Genomic DNA, 20,076 nt, shown 5'->3' with positions numbered 1-20,076 from the left:
CAAGGGTTAAGTTCTGAAACTCTGGGAGCACTGGTGGGTCCATCTTTACAAACTTGTGCCATTTGGCTAAGCTTTTATGAAAACGACATGATTAAATTTAAAAAAACTTAAATTTGTAAGGTTGAATTTTCGAAGTGTAACGGACAATCCTTCTTTCTACATATAGAGTGAAAGATGCATCATATATAAGTCATGATGTCAGACAGTGGGAACATTTTATTTTTGCATTTAATAAACTGAAAGGAGTTTAGTTGCATGTGCTGTTCACTGTTGTAGGTAGACGCAGTATGCATTTTGGATTTAAAAAATTGCTCTCTCACAGCTGGTCGACAGACATTTTTGGGAGGGACAAATTATCCTAGTTTGTACTTTTCACTTTAGTGAACAGAACTCACAAGGGTCCACTGGTGGTAGAAAAACATTACATGCTAGTGGTGCTTCAAATAAGGAGCACAATTTATCCCTGACAAACTACTTTCCCTGCTGACAACCTGTATTTCATTAAGCCTGGGCCTGGTGGAAAGAATGGGATAGCACTTTTTTAGATGGGCTATTTCCACAGAAGCTTAGAAATTTTAATCATTGATGGGGTCGGTGCAGGAGAACTTTAATAGAAAACTAATTTACAACCCTTCTGCTCACTGCATCTGCTCCTGGTTTCTGATAATAGAGGCCAGGCTCAGAATATAGGGGGAGTGTTGTCAAGAGGAGAGTAATGCCACTACGTGTGAAGGTCTGACATCAGGAGGTGTAACAGACGAATTTTGGTTCCACTGAGAAATTAAGGGTTTCCTGCATGTACGAGGAGGATATCACTCAATCTTTCCTTTACATGTCTTTGGCCATTATCATGCTAAATGTGGTAGCTTTGAACACTAATGCCTTGTGCTAATTTCCAACTTCTGAGACCATTTTCAAGATGAGAAATATCCCAAAAGCACCTTCAGTCTTTAGGGGTGAAACAGCATATGGAATAATGTCCCCCCTGAAATGAATGCCTCATGCAGGCAGCTTTCATTTTGATTATTGCTATTTAAATACTAAGATTTGACTGCTAAGTAAACTAAGAAAAGAAACACAGAGTTCATTGCTTACATGCCACAACAGCAGTGGAGCGGTTCTTCTTGGCGTTGCCATCCTTCAGGCCGATGGTGCAGGCGTTGGGTTCTGCCTGATAAGCACACAGCGCCTCCCACTCCTTCTCCAGGCGGTCCTTGTTTTTCAGGTGATCCTCCATGTAGGACTGAAGGAGAAGAGATGTATGTAAGATTCACCTTTGAGTAAGCCTGTCTTTATGTGCCTGAATCACCAGATGGACAGGCTTTATCCCTTAAGGAAGAGAGTTTAAATTTATTTGTCAACCACAAAATTTCACAAACTTGCCCATGATTTTAATGTTAACATCACAGCCTTTCCTAAACTGTCTGGCAGACTGTTTGCTCGAATCTCACAGGAGCACCAGATGGAAGACGGGTAACAGCTATTTTATCAATCAAAGAAAAGTCGACCAAATACATAATAGGGCTCTTTCCTGTGATTGCCACTCTCTGTGTTGTCCTATATGGCAAATCCCACCCATCTGGTACTCCACTGATGTGAAAAAGAAAACAAAGATAAAACTGTTTATTTCTGCTTAATGCACCAGATGGGTGGAGTTTACTGCATCAGGACACTTCGGTTTACAATTGTTAATCACACACAGTAAAATTGGCAAAGAAATTTGAGATATTATGGTAATCCTCAAAAGTTCTGGCACTCGTTTGAAGAATTAAAATCAGTAACCAGGTCCATTATAAGCCTCTGGTTCAGATTCTGCATCTTTATAAACTTGGTCACACTCTTCACTACAATGGTGATCTTAAAGATTATCCTTTGCGGCAACTCCCCTCCCTCCTGACCTAACCAAAGCACATCCTTGTTAACATTGATTTCTACACGTTAAAGGTTCAGTGTCTAAGATTTAGTGGCATCTAGCGGTAATAGTCTGTATCCTGCTTGACACACCTCTGAAAGTGCCATCAGAAAACATTATTCCCCTAAATGTCCTCTGCCAAGAGATACTGGGGAATTGCAAAAGCGTTCGTAGGTTGGTGGATGTGGATGAAACACCAGAACACACACACTGCAGCACATGCTTTATTTTCAGCATGTGAAACAGTTGCTTTATAATTAATTTGTTAAAAAATATCTCCCACCATGGGACTGAACACACAACCTTCTAAGTGAGAGTCCTGCGCTTTACCAGTTGAGCTAACCAAAAACTGTAACACTAAGTTCAAACATTCTAAGGCAATAAAAACAAAACGGCTCATTATGTAAGGTCTTTATACACCACTGAAAACATAATTATGGATCTTATCTTGTATTTCTGTCAATAGATCCTCAGAAATGTTACACACTGGACCTTTAAACGTGACTTAGGTCACATGATTTACACAAGGTCCGGTAAGCCAGTCGCTGGACTAGTACTTGTCAACACTCGTACATGACGTTTAGGTATGAGGACGCATTGCGTATTTTCCTCATTTTATTAGTTGCACCAAAGCCATCTTAATCTGAGCGCGTATGTCAACCAGTTTCACCTCATTATCTACGTAACAATAGTCATAATGAAGGAAGACCATTTGACTTTGATCAACTGGCACACAGCAAGGACAGTGTGTGTTGTTCACACAGGTTAGCCCTGATCTGATGATGGCCACTTGTAGCCTAGTTAGGAGCCTTGAAAATCAGCAGCACATGCATAGAGAATATGATGGTACGAGCCTTTGTAATGGATGAGGGAACAAAATGAGCTTGTGTGGTTCTTTAAATGGCTCTGGAGATGATTTATGGTGGCAGTTACAAATGGGGCTGATCTTAATCAGAATTAGCTCCCAAAAAAGGCCTAATGGCTTTCTGCTAAAATGAGAGGAGTTTGTTAAAAATAAAAGGCAGCACGTCCAGACATCGGGCTGGCGGAAGATGGAAAAGTTTCTTGATCAAATGCAGACATGGGATTGTAACAAACTCCAAGGTTTGTTATTTGTTAGTCTATTATCCATCTTAACAGGCTTGAACAGCAGGCTTCACCTTTGCACAGCTGCACTGAAAACAATCACACAGGCATACAAAGGCATACACACTAACAGTGTAACACTACCCTTTCCTTGTTGCAGTCTCAGCTCTCTATTATATTTGCTTCATAGCTGCTAAAAGCAGCAATGATGTAACAGGAAGCCGCAAGCTGTGACCCTCCACCTGCACACAGCCGCTTATCAACAGGAGGTCCGAATGCTTCAAAAGACACACATGCAAGCACACACGCACACACACACAGAAAACAAACATAAAGAAAATACACATGCACACATCTAAAGCACAATCCACACATAAAGGTTTTTATAAGGTTACATAGACAAAAACACAGTCCACCCACACACGTACACTGCAAAGAAACACACAAAAAGCAAACACACATAAATACTCACTCACACAGATCCATATAAGCCACACAAAATACAGGGAACAGAAAGGAAAGGACGGACACACAACAAATTCAATACACATACATTCAAATTACAGACACCTTCTGACACACACACACACACACACTTACACTTATAAACTATATGTACAACCAACATGCATACACAATCACACAAAAACATGACCTGTATCAAAATTGCATACAGAGATTCACAGTCATACAGAAGACACACACACACACACGCATGCATGCACACTGTCCTACATCAGATGCCCCCCACCACCCTCTACCCCCTACCCTCTCTCTCCCTCTCTAATGCTAGAGTAATGGGGTTTTGTGGCTGTGTAAAGGGATTACTGCAATCCAATCAGGAGGTGCTGAGATCACCATGTGTCGGCCAAACACTGAATAATCCCCTTACTGCGGGGGGCTTACAGCTGCCAAAGGTGCTCAATAAAAAACGCTACGCAATAAGACTCTGCCCGAGCCGCCATTGTGGCTCTGACGCACCATGTGAGCACCTCTAGGAAACAGCATGAAAGCCGGCAGCATGGGAGGTGATGTAATGCAGCGGCCATTTTGGACTGACAGTAACTAAAGGGAAAGGGGAAGTGGGTGGGAGACATCACTCTGGGATAGAATATTTATCAAGTGCTGTCAAAGTACAACCTGTGCTTTACTTGAGTAGTTTTTATTTTAGGCTTCCCTAAATGTCAGAGTGAAATACTGTTCTTTTTACTTTACTCTAATAAGTGTGCAGATTAAGATTAATGATCTTATTTCTTAATACACATGATCCATTATTATAGATTAAAATACCCAGCAGTTTATGAAGCTCCACATCCACCAGCTTCAAAAATCACAATGCTGCTTACTTGATAATGCATCAATAACAATAATTCTGTGCTAAAATACGATGCCTTGAGAAGGGACATTCTGCAAAATGTATACAAATGTATACTTCTACTTTGAAAAGTACTTAATTGGATAATTAATAGTTGTGTATTTTTACCCTCACTAACTAAACTGTTGGTGTATTCTTTTAATGGAGTATTCTTACATTGTGACACTGATACTTTTACTTCAGTAAAGGATCTGAACACTTTTTTCACCAGTGAGGGTGTCATAATGGTTTGCAAAAGGGTGTTTTTGTGTGTTCATAATAATAAAAGAATTGTTGAAAATTTAGTAAATTTAGCAAAGACATTTTTAAAAAATCTAGCCAACAATTTGAAATGGTAATTTGTGATTTTATATTCCATCCTTGGTGTTAAGAGCTGGTGATTCTGCACTACATTTCCCAGATGTCCCCTGTCAGTCATACAGTGTGTGCTATTGAAACTACTTGCTTGGATTATACGTTGTTTAATGGCCAATGCCAATGAATTTCAGATTTAAGCATCCAATTGCCAATATTTTGTCATGATATTTAATATAAAAACATGTAGTACATTTCAGGTACACAACTCTAGCATTTCCCAAAGAATTTGATTATTTTAATTACACATTTGTGCTATTTTTGTCTGATCAAATGATTGCATCACCATCACTTGCGTTAGCATTGCATCAGTTCAGGCTAAAACCTTCCCACTTATGAATCCTACAACAAATGTGTAATCAATCATCATCAATCAATCTGCATCCATCATATCAAAGGCTGCTGTGTTATTTTTAGTTAAAAGTTGACATCATCCTGACACATGAGTCTAACCTCTCTGCAGCTGAACGCTTCCTCCTCCTCCACTGACCACTTTAGAGTGATTTAACATCCATTTCCTGAAGCCCGTTTTTCTTCCAGCAATTGTCCTGCGACCTATCAACCCCACAGATCACATCCCAGCTGGGCTGCTGGTGCAGTACAAAAACCACAACAAATTCCCAGCACAGTTAATCTCGATGGAGGCTCTCGCTGCAGTATAATCTATAACACTTACTTGGCCAGCAACAAAAGACAAGATAATGTGCTTTATATATAGAGTCGACTAATCCTCTTAAGACACAAGCAAAGAGGATGTAGGGGGAGGTGGTGGTGGGGCGGGGGGCCCTCGGTCCCAGTCACATGGGACCAAGTAATACATTAAACTTAGATAAGATGGTGAAAGCTGTTTCTCCTCAAATTAAAATCAGTGGGTGGATGATGACATAGAATTTGCTCGGGTTTACGAGAGGCAATTAATGTTTTGGGAGGTGGGCGGGCTGGTGGGAGGGGTGGGGCACTGCAGCTCATCAGCTATCATGTTATTCCTTTCTTTGGCGCCCGTGATTTTTTATTAATCGTTCAACAGTTACCTCACTCGAGTGTGTGACAGGGCATTAGATGAAATATTTGCTTTCCCATGGCGGGGCTGCACTCGTCTCATTTTGTGATGGATTTGGTCCCTTGCTATGATGCCGCTCTGAAAAAAAAAAAAAACCCAGGCTCTGAGTTTGCCCCAGATGTGTTAACTAGGTCCCGATTTTTTGGGCATGAAATTCTGCTTAGTCTGCAGTTGACATCATGATGTGTATCTAAAGTGAGTTCTCTCGTAAGTGTAAATATTTTTTTTGTAAAACTGACAGCTAGAACAGCAAAAGAAAAATATGAGCAGTAATATATACGCATTGTTCCAAATTACGGAAAGAGAAATGACAGACAGTAGCATAGGAGGAGGAGGAAAATTAAAGAAAAATAGCGAGGGAACAATGCAATTAAACATGAAGAAGAAATAACGGGATAAACAGTGAGGAAGAAACTTATGGATAGCACAAAAAAAGCAATTGCAGAGAACATTGTTCAATAAAATAGAGAAAGAAAGGGCAGTGGAAGAGGGAGGATGAGTAAGAAAAGTGCGTAAAATGAAATAAAACACAAAAACATAAACATAAAATTAATATCAAAACATAGAAAAACTATTGAATGAAAGATGGTAGATGGATGAAAAGAGGATTGAGGTGGCAAATCTATAAAACCAGGATGGTTGGTGGGCGGTAAAAGACATTAAATAGCAATTTCCTAGATAGAAAACCTGAACTCCAATTTAAGTTCTTTCTATCTTTTAGCTTCAGCTGAAGGTTTACATGCCCTTCTGTGGGCCGAGAAAACAATGTGGCTTCTGAAAGGTTTTGAGCCCTAACCCTAACCCTAGAAATACATAGTGGGCCAATAAAAATCAAGGATGTGTTTGTTTGTTTTTTTCACTGAGGAGTGGACATTTTGGAGATACAAGGTTTCAAGGTTTCATGACATTGGCATTACGTAACTTTCCGTCTGCTGTCTAATGTTTCTGTTGTGGGGGGATGGAGGAGTTCTGGACCAATCACAGCTGCAGTTTGCTTCACTGTAAGCGTGGAGCTGTCCAAGGTTCTGAAACACACTTCTCACACACAGCTCAGAGTATGTTTTACTGTCCTGTCTCTTCCCTCTCTTCTAACTGCTCAAAATCTCAAGGAAAAGGTGGCAGCTAAAAGTTCACAGCTCCCTCCCATTAACTAAGAATCCCACATTATCACTTTCTGTGATGATGACAAACTACTTGAGATTTCTCATTGCTCAATCCTTTTTACTTCCTCAATTTAATGGAAGAGCTAAATATGCCATCAACTTCTCATCAGCACAGTGACCAGTTCATATGGACAGGTTTCATGGGTATAAAACAATTCTAATGAAAATGAGCCCATTTGTGTTTGGGATATATCATCTATTAACTGGGGATAGCTCATGTTTTTCTAATTTTGGATATTTACATCTATCTACAACATCTAGGTCTTTATACAACAATGATACTGGACATCAAGTCCAGACTTGAGTTAGTCAACTAGTATATTTTATTGTTTTATTACCCTGTTTTTTAATCATCCATATTTTTTAAAAGGAGAATTTTTGTTCATGCTTGACCTATTTTTGTGTTTTGTTGAATAAAAGGAATCTTGAAGTCTTCACACAAGAACAACAAAATAGGTCAGTGCCTTCCAAAACTGTTCATTTTAGTTTTAACCATTTCCAGGATATTTCCCTAACCTTTGCAATATGGCATTGCCACGTGCAGATTTTGTAGAAGGAGGTCATTTAAATTTTTCTGGCAATGAACACTAAAAAATAGGGTTTTGCATAATTGTCCAATATCAAGGGTGGGTTAAAAGAAAAAACATGACAGTGGGTAAGAGATGGAATGCGAACCATGGGCCTTGGTGTCAAAATCAGACACCAACAAATTATCCAGGACTATAATAACGTCATGCTTCTAGCTCCTCATTGTTTGCAGAGTGTTAAAGCGTTTGAACATTTGAATTGATAATGTAATTTTTCTGGTGAGGACATTCTCCTAAGACCAGCAAATACACAAGAACTGTAATGAGGAAGCGCCACTCACACAAAAGAGATTCGGTATTATGTGGCATGTATGAGTGATTTAAAAGAATTTGCGGCATGAAATCTCAGAAACGCACACCTCCTCATGAACAGGGGGCATTCATCAGGCTCAAACAAGCAATTAACAAGTTTGTACGGTTAAAGGAGACCTATTATGCTGCTTTTCCAGTCCTATATTGTAGTTCTGTGACTCCTGTATGGCAGCTTTGCATGATTCAAAGTTCAAAGAAAAAACTCTCTGTCTTATACTGGCTTTTCATGTAGGCCTTCATTTCAGCCTCTGTCTGAAACAAGCTGTAGATGCTCCTGTCTCTTTAAGAAAATGCAGTTCAAAGCGTTCAGAAAAGGAGGAAATCTGAGGGATTTTAAATACTTTAACCTCATTATTTGAAGCTTTGGCCATGTTTAACATGAACATCCAACATTGTAACATTGTAGATAAGTCATAAAATGTGGGAAAGCATAATAGGTCTCCTTTAAGAATCTTGAATCTGACTTGAATCTGAGAGGTGTAGGATAAGAATGAAAATTTTTTTGCATGAGGCCCATTATTTTACAGAGTGGGGAATGTCTATTAGAACTCTGAAGTTATTTTAGAGAGGATTTAAGTGGAATATCAGCATTCAAGGGGATGTTCATCTCCATCACCTACACAAAATGTTATTAATCATCATGGCCACATCAGACACACTTGGTCTGTCTCCTTCCCTCACAACATTTACATATTAGTGTCCATATTATACAAATTCAGTAATCACCCTGACCAGCGTGTGCCCACACACAAAATGAATACTTAACAAAACATGAGCAACACTTCACTTCATTCCTCTTATCTCTCAAGTGATGCCGCCGCTGCTGAGATGGCTTTGTCTGGTGAAGACAAAGCCAACGTACCTTAAGAAGTTCAGACCTTGCTGTCTCAAATCTATTTTCATCCACATGTGACCTAGGAACATCAAACGCATGCATCACATCCTATTGTGGGCGCGTATGCCAGAGAAACACTTGCAGCATACACTTTGTGCATTTGTGTAAAAAAAACAGAGCCACTCTCTGCAGCAGCACAGGGCTGCAAAGGGAGTCATTTCTCCTGAACACATCTCTGGTGCAAATCTCTGGGGTAATTAGTATCTTTGTGCCTATTGAACACATCAAAAAGTGCGCTCTGTCACATCTAGCCGGCAGCTTCATAATGCAGAGCGAGTGAGAGAGGTGGGGTGCGTGGGTGTGGGGGGTGCGATGAGGAGGTGGTGCTCAGGGTGGTGGGTGGTTTAATTGAATAGCTATATATTGCAATTATGACGGCGCTCGACAGAATGCGACTGAGGTTCAATAGAGAATTTTCATATGCAGGATAGAGGAGGGTAAGAAGCCTTCTTATAGAAACTGTGGGTGTAATGAGATGTACAGAAGAAAAAAAAAAGAGACACGGACAAAGATGAGAGAGAGTGAGATGGGAGGAAATAGAGAAGTGCGTGCATGTGTGTGAGAGAGAGAGAGAAAGGAGTATTAAATGCAGAAATGCAGTTCCACTGGTTTTGAAAGCTATAAATGGTTTGAAGAGTTAAGAAAAGCAAGTGATGGGATGTTTTGGATAAAAGAGGAAAAAAATGAGGTGTTGAAAATCTCTGGTAGCAGTTTGGAAAGACAAGGGTAAAAAATACTGTAGGAATGTAAGGGTAATAATATTACACTGCCTATGTGTTTTTTTGTCATAGAGGAAATCCACCAATTAAAAACCAGGTTTTTCCTTTTCTTTTCATTTCATTGGAACTGAAATTAAGCTCAAATATCAGTATTTAGTAAAATATGTCTTGTTGGGATGAACTTAACCTTTCATTTTAACTTTATTTCACTTAATATTTCAGACCTTATGTTTACGTAAGCCAATGACTGTTTGGGATGAGGGGAGTGTTTTGTTTTGTTTTGTTGTTTTGCCCTTGCCATTTAGTAGGAAGTGAAAATATTCATCATGCCAGTGTCATTTTTAAATCAATACAAAAGCTGTGGTAATGGTCCTGGGAACAGCTACTTTAATGTTTTTCACAGTGTTTAAAGAAATATTTAATGTAATTTAAGAGAGTTTGCAACCATCTCATCCATAATAATCACATTTTTGTTGCCATTTTCTGTCGCAATTTTTCAGCGTGTAGCAAACAATGATTACGTCCCCATTCTCGATCCCACCTACACAACTCTGATTGGCTGGGTTGTTTTCCAACAGGGGAAACATGAGCTCAACTCAAGAGCTATTTCAATAGCTGAAAAACTGGAGATTTGGGCAGCAATTCAGAGGTCTGGAACCAGGCTAGGGTGACCTGAGTTAACAGTTTGTTCTTTTAGGCACACATAAAACCCTTCCTTTAAAATGTACTTTTGCTTCTTTAGTATTCCATAAAGTTCTGATGTGAATTTTAGTCAACCCTTTTTGACAACACCGGATGTGCAATATGGGAAGTGGGTAAATTAGATTTACAAATTACCATGAATCCCCCTGATTCAGTCAGTGCAAAACATAGTAATTTGGAACCATTAGCCATCCCAGGATTTTGTGCAAAATTCAGCTCTAAATATTTGGATTCTGCGTACAGGAGTAGGACTCTCACTACCACTGTTTGGTGTGATGATTAGTGCCCCGACAGGAAACTCACCAGTATCATGTGACCGGTGGAGATGTCCATGTTCGAGTGGGCGGGCTCTTCGCTCCAGGAGGAGATGCTGCTCCGTGCCGAGGGGCTGACGGCTGGACCGCCATCGCTGAACTGAGATGACACGCTGTTGATTCTGGAGGAGATGGGCTCTGTACGCTCAGCCGGAGGTTTGACCGCCATACGCTGCCGGCAGAGTTCCTACAGGAGGTGAGGTGGAGACAGATTAGTCATTGCTGTTGTAACAATACAAAGAGTTTACAGTGAATACCAATACCAATATAGGTTTTCAATGGCTGATGCTGATATTCAGACAGCAGGCCAAAATATAATGCCGATACATATTTAAAGAAAAGCCATGTATAGTTCATTATTCCATGCAGAGTTCAATCTAATTTACATGGTTATCTTAGCAACAGTAACATGTTATTTTTGGATGGAATTATTATGAATTAATGAAATGGGTTCTGCTGTAGATTGTGTAGAACATGACTGGTGTTTAAGGGAGAGTGGGGTACAGTTTTTTAAGAAGTCATGCATTATTCTCTGCTAGATTAGCCAGTAATGGTGTTTGATTACATTTACATTTATTCATTTAGCTGACGCTTTTATCCAAAGCGACTTACAACTGCTATACATGTCAGAGGTCGCACGCCTCTGGATCAACTAGGGGTTAAGTGTCTTGCTCAGGGACACATTGGTGGGTCACAGTGGGGAGTTGAACCTAGGTCTCTATCAGCAAAGGTATGTGCCTTATCCACTGCTCCACCCCCACAAGATTAGCTGTCATTTAGGATTGAAGAAACGTGTTAACATTTAGAAAAGATGACATGACTGTGGAAATTTAGGGCTCCAAACTTTTTTACCACCTTCTCAAAACTCACAAGGCTGCCTGCAGACATAGTATCCCTGCACACAGTTTTTGAATATCAGCCTCGTGAGTGCAGGTATTGACCGATGCCTATAATCTCAATTTACTGAATATCAGTCTTTCCCTAATATGTGTTGATCTAGATTTTATGACAGCATCGACATTTGTCTGTCATCAGAAAATATTTCTTTTTTGCAATATAAAAAACGTTCAACATCACAAATAAAATAATTCAAAACACTGTGATAAATAGTAATCTAAACAACAATTTTTTTTTTTGTGATATAATCTCAGCACGTTTGACTCAATTGAAAAAATGTCTCTACTGTAGATGTAGCAACAAGCTTCATTACTTCTGTGCCACCTTGATCACACATCTCATCATCATCGTCATGTGACAGTCAGATTTGCATGGTTTAAGGTGTGTTTTGGTATAAAGCTTGATTGAATGTCAGGAAGGTATTGTCCCAAAGTTTATCAAGAGAACCATGACGCTTCTTTAAAAGTGGAAAAACATCTGCAAATCCAGTAGCAGTTTCCTGTTACTGTTTTACTGAGTCAATGCATTATCATAAAAATCATGTTTATCATCAAAGGCTGGGGAATTGTGTCTTGCCAAGAAATTGTCTTCTTTATAATGCGTATTTGTGATTATCCTCATTATTTTGGTTCTCTTTCTGTACTTGAAAGTCAACAGCTGAAAAACGGCTATTTGCTTAATGAGCAAGTGTATGCATGAGAATTGAAATGAAAATTTGATTGTGTTCAGACCTTCATGGAAAAGACTGTGTAAAGACTTGTTTTGTTATACTTCTGTGTGTAAATCACAAATCATTAAACCCTAACAAAACCACATGCTTAACTGTACACATAGGAGAAGTAGAGTTTTGAGCAAAAAGTAACTAGTTGCAAACATCTGGGCCACAATAGTGAATGATTGAAATGTTTTTATCACAAGGCAGTTCATCTCCAACTGCTGTTCTACTGGCCAGCTTCCAGGATGTCAGTGGAAAACAGCATGCAAGCTCAGCAAGCATCCCGGGATAAAATAAACTTTTGAAAAAGTTTTTGGCAAATATGCCATTCAGTGTCTCAGCAGCAAATACAATGTCTTCCTTCATACGGCTGAGTCATTATCTGTCTGCTGAACGTGTGACCACAATTAAATGCTAAGTTGTGAATGTTAACGCCTTTTCTAGACAACTCCCAGCAGGAACTTCAATAAGTGTTGAATGAAATGGGAACGGGATAATTACAAAGACAATATTGCTCTAAATAAAAGTTTTCAGCTCATTCTACATGTTAAAGAAAGACTGCAAAGGCCAATCAGACTGGTTCACCACTATTGATTATAATACTGTAAAAATTGTTAAATTTCTTTTTTCTTTTTAAATTTTGTAGCATCTACAACCCTAACTGATTCTCTAAAACTTTAAACATGCAGTTGGAGGATTTTGTGTGGGCAGATCAAATTTGTTGGAAATGTAAAACAGTTATTTACTTATGTCTTTACATACTAACTTATCCACAAATCAAAAGAACAGGAAAGTACTTTGACACATACTCACAATGACAACATGCTGATGTTAAGCACGTATATTGTTTACCATATTCACCAGCATAGTTAAGTGTGTTAGCATGCTAAGATTTGCTAATTGGCACTAAACACAAAATTCATCTTAGACTGAATGTCATTTTTAATTTTGCAGCAATTTAGTCATAAACCAAAGTATTGAAAAAAATTCTAATTTTGACGTGATAATGATGCTAGATGAACATTGAGGGATCACCAAAGTGATTAGAATTCATCCTGAAGGGGATGATAATCAGTTGTCCTGGCAACCAACTGACCAATATTGCCATCCTAACCACATGCAGAGTTATAGCATAGGAAATTGATCATATTAGTCACAGGAATGCAATAGTAAAAAGAGTGCTTGCTAGGGTTGAACATGGCCACCTCCTGCAATTTCCATCAACTGGCCAACTGGTGGAAAACAGAGTAAAATACATGTTCAGTCCCTATATGATGATTAATACATCAGAAATCATACATCAGAAATCAGTATGTCAGATAAACATGCCCTTGAGTAAGACTATAAACTTCAACTGCCCACTTCATTCTATGTAATCCTGGATAAGCACATCACATCACTTCATGCAATGGAACTGTGTTAAAATAACACAATAATAAATGTTGCCAGTCACATCGTCTATATCTCAAACCATACATCACATACATTAGGCAACCAGGAAACTGACTGCAACAGAAGACCTGGGCTGGATCTCTATGGGTATCTGTGTTGCTTAATGAGAGAGATGCTGATGATTAACTAACGGCGTGTTTGACTGACAGTGGAGGTAATGTGAGCAGGCCTTCATTAGTCTGTAACTGATCTGACTGATATTCTCGTAGGTCGGCACGCTGACACTGATCTATGAGCTCGGACACAGACTCATAAATGTGTGCACATTATTATAGTGCTTCAGTGCCTGGCCTGGGGATACTGACTGCACTGCTGGTGGGAGGCAAACACAAACATGCCTGCATATGAAAGAAGAGAGTGGAGAAACACACATTAGGAAGCACTGGACCGCAGCTAAATATATTTCTGCAGTGCTGTAATAATAGACCTAGTTTTTGTGGAGGAAAATCTTTGTATTTTTCACATTGCACAATTTTCACCTATTAGTAAAAATAGAAAACAATTAAAAATATATCTGATTTTCTGAAATTATCACATGGCTTTGCGGAATACTCACTTCTGCTTGGCCAATAACAGATCATTGTTCCACATCTGTGTTTATAATCCGATTCACTGTGGAATTCAACTGCATTGGCCATTTTTACAATATCACATTAATTTATTGAAGTGTTCGATTGATAGTTGGAGGCTAAATGGATTTATCAGATTTGATTGTGTTTTTATGGTTACAGATCTGCAGAGCTGTAAATCATCTTATCTTGTAACAAGATCATTAGAATCAATATTCTGTATCAAATTGTTAATTTCTTTGATGATAACATGCATACTGTAATAACTAGATACATCAGGCAAATTTGGAAAACCAGTTTGAATTATTTTTTTGTGACAGCTGCCACTGGTACTGGAACTTCTTGGGTTAAAGCTACAATTATCTGATATTTTATCCCATGTTCACCTTTGTATTTGATCATTTTCATGCTAAAACCTTCAAGAATTTTACTCTTCTGAAATTTTGTCTGATCTTGGGGGAAAAGTGCCTGAAGCATCATTTGGAGCATCACGAACACAGACTATTGTTACAGTCAAGCGTGGGGTTTCCATGATACCAGAAGTGGATCACAGTAACTGGCCAATTTTTAATGTTTAATAAAAGCCAAATATTAGCCCCCTAAATTGGTCTAACCCTGGTCTGCCTGTTAAATAACACCACTTTACTTTCTCTGCAACACATCATGGAGCCCAATCAGCACAAAACACTGCATTGTGGGTGTTCTGTTTGGGAGGGAAATACATGATCAACAGCATTCATATTTCAGCAAGCCCACAGATGAACTTTGCTGCTGCAGCAAAACATTTTATGACGTAATTAAAACTGATGCAAAATGGCTTCCCCCCGAGAGCCAATTAGAGGACAAAAAGGCAAAAATTTGACAGAACAATATAACCCAGGAAAGGTTTAGAGTCTAAACAGCGCAAATTTACAGCAGCTCTGAAGTCCTCCCCTCCCTAGCTGTGTCCATACAAACACAAGTATCTTTGTTTACAGTGCATTGATTTTCAACGAGACGCACTTCATCAGGTGACGAGACGCGTCACGTTAATCAGTGTGGTTTATGATCCAGATGACAGTCTGGTGCACATTGTTCAGCTTTGTTTCACTGTTGCCTTTTACTTGTGAATTTATGCTGTAAATGACAGAGCAGGTGATAATAAGAATCAGACTCCTAAAGAGACCAACAACAAACACATTTAGTCTTGGTTCTGCTTAGCGTGGTAGCAGAGGAGCCTAGCAGGTTAACGGATGCCTGTAAGTGAAACATACAGGCATCTGTATGTTTCACTTACTACTTCAGAATCAACTTTTCTGTGTTCTCTATCAAGATACTAAATTCCAAAATACTCACTGATGTTAGTACTTCATACAATAAATTGCTTATAATTTATATTATGGTCCATGTTGATCGAAAATATTTTCTTCCTTGCTGGAATTTCAGGATTGCATACTTTTTGTACTTTTTTTACTATTGCAGTATTGAGTCTTTACAGAGTTTACATTATTGTTCCAGGAGATGCAGGGACTCTTTTGAAAAGTTCTCATTGTTGGTGAGTTCAAGGACATCCAATACTTCAGCCATTTGAATGTAACAAATGAAAAAATTAAACAATAAATAAAGGTGGGTAAATGTCCGCCATGATGGATTACCACACTCTAGCAAGCTTTAAGTCTTTTCAAATTGATTTAAAAGACAATTGAAATTAATGAAAACAAATGTCTGTCTGGAAGGTAGAAAATCAATCTTAAAATTCATGGCAGCACTTGAAAATATGGGATTTTTGAAAACAATTTTAGCAAGTGAACCATTGGTATGCTACATATAAGCTTGTCATCTAAATGACTGAAATGTATATTGCTACATCACTGCAAAATTATGAGACAGTTGATTCGAAGAGACAAAGATGGTCATCGATCCAGAGAAAGTAAAAAATTCAATTTATGCTAAAGTTACTGTGAACTACAACAAAAGTTTCTCTTTGCTTCTCGAAAACCTACCAACACGAGTTTGCCCTGAAGATAATTTTGTTTTGTGGCCTAAAACTAATCTGTTTTAGGCCACAAAACAAAATTATCTTCAGGGCAAAGCATTGACACCAATACTTTTTTTGTCAGGTTCTTTACAGTGCATGTGTGTCTCATCAACCCTCCCTGTATGAATAAAGATTAAAAGAAAAGTCCCAACAACCCCCTCTCATGGGCGTCATGCCAGGGAATCCACTTGGCGCAACATGACCATCTCGAATCATGCATCACCCCGGGGCGATGGCGAGTGTGTCAATGACAGGAGGCGTGTGCCACCCAAAGCATCCCCTCTTTCTAAAAGCCTGCTAATAGGAGGAAGACTGGGTTTGGGGGGTAGGGGTGTGTCAGCAGGGCCCATTGGGCCCACAGGGGCGCCTCTGTTTACATGCCCTTCTGACCAAAACAAATGCAGGGGCCTTCACCGAGTGCTTGGCCTCTTTGCTTGAACAAACAAACAAATAAAAGGGGTATCATGATACAATATGGTGGAGTCGAGGGAGGGTGAAGGACAAGTGACTGAAGCATTGAATAAAAGCAAGAGGAGAAGGAATATAGGACCGTATCTGATTAAGACCCAATAGTGATACAAATATGTCTGGACTACAGCTGCTAAAAGCTTTTACACTGTTAATAAACATATTTAAATATTACTTTTTTATTCCAGAAATAAATCTGCTATCAGAGTTCTGCTCAGAAAGCTTTTAAGCCTATAACAGTGACAGTAAGTGGCATGTTAGTTACTGTGTCTTTAATCACTGTATTTATTTGTAAGCAGTCTCCTTTGCTAGGAGATTTAAAAACTCAACTAATTTCCCAAAGCCAGCATGTCCATTGTCATAGAACCTGTGGCAGTCACCATGCTGAAAGCCTTGCTAACTGTACATGTTGAATTGAGATTAGCATGGACTCACGTTGCCAGACTAATGACTAGACTATGTTTGCTTTGTGCTAGTGCAGGTGGAAAGTCCAGCAGAGCCTATTCTGCCATATCTATGCACATAAAAACTGCTGGTTTGTTTGAATTTCATAAACCAGTGGACAAAGGACAGATCAGAAGTGAGCTCAACAGGACTGGCTTAAATGTTTCTGACGTTCTATTTGACAAAAACCCATGGATTGTCTTCAGTGACCATGTTCAATGCCAAAGTTGCCAAAACTAGAACTTGGTAACTACAATGGTTAGAAACAGGGAAGGATGGCTGTCATGTTATAAAGAACTAACTAATTATTTGAATTGTAAAAACGGCACTGCAAGGGTTTGTGCAAAAATTCAATGTAAGATTAAAACTAAAATGAGTTCAGGATAAGGACTTCCCAAAGACAAGCCGTTTAATATTGATTAACTGTAGGATATGTGATCAATCACATAACATTCTTTCCATCACATCAGTGGTACATGACACCGAATGGAAACATTGCGATTTTTAATCAAAGGCTGTTATCAGCAAACTGATGTATTCACCGAGGAGCAGGAGAGAGAGAGAGAGAGAGAGAGAGAGAGAGAGAGAGAGAGGGGAAAACTGAAGACAGGAAATAAATAACACAATCGACATAGGGAGAAAGGAGGTGTAGGACAGTCTTGGAACAAGAGTTATTGTTTGCTTGTTTAATCTAAATTGAGATGGACTGGAAATGTGTTTTGCACTTATTCTTTGGCAGTGTAACGATGATGTTATCGTGCCTGTGAAGGTCCTTGAAATTAAATGGAAACAGACAGAGAAAACAGACACAGTGTGAGGCAGGCTGTGGGAGGCAAACAAATTTTACAGGGGGAAAAAAATATCTTTAACAAGTCATTTAGTCTTGTCTTGTGTCTTAAAAACTTGAGAAAATATGCAAATATGTTGAGATATCGACACTATTTTCCAAAGCATTTCTCATGTTTCAAGAAATTTCATGGTGTGGGTGATGATATCTTTAAATAAGATAATATTGCTTCAAGATGATATCTCTTGATTTGTGGAAAATCCATGCAAAAAGTTCCACTGCAATCAAGTGCAATGATCTCACCCTGCTGGCGGATAGTTTCTCAAACTTTGAGGAATAAAGAAAGACTTTTAGGAGCAGATAAAAGTTTGAATCAGATGTAAAGATAAACTGAGGGAGACGTCGTATACTCCCATGTCGACAGCAGGGTAATCCAGGGACTGACTGACTGACGAGCATCATCCACCATCTCCCCGCCCAGCGCTCAGACACCGTGCACCAACTCCTCCGTCGACGCCTGTCAGTCAATGTCTCCTTTGTCAGTGTCAGCCAATCTCATGTCACGGTTTCACAGGGACCGTTTGATTGACAAGCCAGGGAGCGGAGGAGCGGAGAGCCGAAGGTGGAGGGGATTCAGAGGGAGCTGGTGGCATGGATACGTGAATGGAAGAATGGAAGTGTGTGTGTGTGTGTGTGTGTGTGTGTGTGTGTGTAGGCGTGTAAGTGTGCGAAGTGAGGCCTCAAACAAACGTGCCGAGGGTGAGAATCATTAACATGCAGTAGCTGGTGAGTGTGCGCATGCATATATGTGTGTGTTTGTGCATGCTTATGTGTGAATGCTCGTGTGAGTGTGTGTGTGTGTGTGTTTGACAGCTAGTATGAAGGAGATGCAGTAGTAAGGCCGTCAGGCAGCCTGCCGCTTCCTGTCTGCTTTAATTGCATGTAGCCCAAGAGACTACACACACACACACACACACAGAATCCAGCCCAGGGAACCCCTCCACACAGCAGCGCTGACAAAGAGACGAGGCTTACACGGCTAAGATGGGAGCTGAACACAGAGGTCTTTCACTGAGGATGACGACGGCTCGCTGTCGAGACTCGATAAAGACGACAGAGGAAAGAGAATCAACTGGAAGAGCTTTGGGAGTCTGAGCAAAGCAGGGCTGAGTAAACCTCCCAAGAATGAGCAACATGGATGTTTTTGTTAGCTATTAATCAGATAAACAATGAGTAAACACAGTCTTAAGTGTGAATTTTAATTAGCATTTTCCAATTAGAGGCTTAAAGCGAATCTCGGAGGCAAGTAACCGTGAAGATAAGTTTCTCCCACTGAGGAAAATCAAATATTTATGTCGACAGCGGAAGGTGTAGAGCTGAAATGTCAGCCTGTCATTGGACATGTTGAATGTCAGACTCTTCTTTTAGGCGGTATTTCAGTCTTATGAAGTGCGTCCCTTTTCATACTCATATTTTAGTTTCCATCCTCCTCCTCGTTGATAAAAAATAGATTTTCCTGCAAAAAATTGACATCATGACTTTTTCCCTGGTGGTGAGGTAAACCTCAAACGCAGCAGCAAAGTCTGTTTCAGGAGTTAAAAATCTCTGGAGAGCAGCATAAAGTGTAAGCACTTAGGGGGATGGGCTAGGCTCATTATAAAATCAATGCTCACAGGACCACTCTCATTTAAAAACATGGTTGGGAAAAGGTCAGGGAGAGAGACGGAAAAATCTCAATCTAATTCTTTGCTTAAAAAGCCACTTAATATTGGATTGTGTAAATTAAATTTCACACCCGGCTATTCTGGCCAAAGGATAATTACAGCAAGCAGAGGGGGGGTGTGGAAATGACTTGAGGTGGAAAACCTGTTGGATTGGTGATATTCCTTCATGTCTCAACCAATACGTTGTAGCAGAAGCCTGAGTAGAGCATTATAGCAGTCACCACACAGCATCAATCTAGTAACATGACAATATAAAATAACAGAAACTGAGGTTGACTGGATGAAGCAGAAGGCTACACAAATTTTGCTGAGTTTTGTGAAACACATAAAAAATCGGAGGGTTTGCTAAATGGGTAACAGGATAGTATGTAAAGCATCTGTTTGCTGTATTAAATTCTTACTCTTGCGTTTTTAATTTTACAGTGAAATACTATATGATTTTACCTTATTAAAAAACTTGTTGGTTGAACTCACAACCAGTAAACAGGGATCCCAAAATGCACATGACTTCATTTTAAGGGATC

The 20,076-nt window shown here is 39.4% G+C and overlaps 1 protein-coding gene across 1 annotated transcript in view; it reads right to left on the bottom strand.

Annotated features, from left to right (window-relative positions):
- Positions 1–20,076, bottom strand: part of LOC119901698 (receptor-type tyrosine-protein phosphatase N2-like) — a 232,331-nt gene that overhangs the window by 32,875 nt on the left and 179,380 nt on the right. The window contains exons 14-15 of the mRNA XM_038717285.1: positions 10,469–10,666; positions 1,096–1,243 (exon numbers count right to left, since the gene is read on the bottom strand). Coding sequence (XP_038573213.1) covers positions 1,096–1,243; positions 10,469–10,666 — 346 coding nt within the window. The remainder of the gene's footprint in view (positions 1–1,095; positions 1,244–10,468; positions 10,667–20,076) is intronic.

Source organism: Micropterus salmoides, unplaced genomic scaffold (assembly GCF_014851395.1).
Source record: "Micropterus salmoides isolate LMB-PRFRI ecotype aquatic unplaced genomic scaffold, ASM1485139v1 Ms_hic_scaffold_14, whole genome shotgun sequence".
NCBI classification, from domain to species: domain Eukaryota; kingdom Metazoa; phylum Chordata; class Actinopteri; order Centrarchiformes; family Centrarchidae; genus Micropterus; species Micropterus salmoides.
Note: the sequence above shows the minus strand (reverse complement) of the source record. Positions and strands in the feature narration are given on the sequence as shown.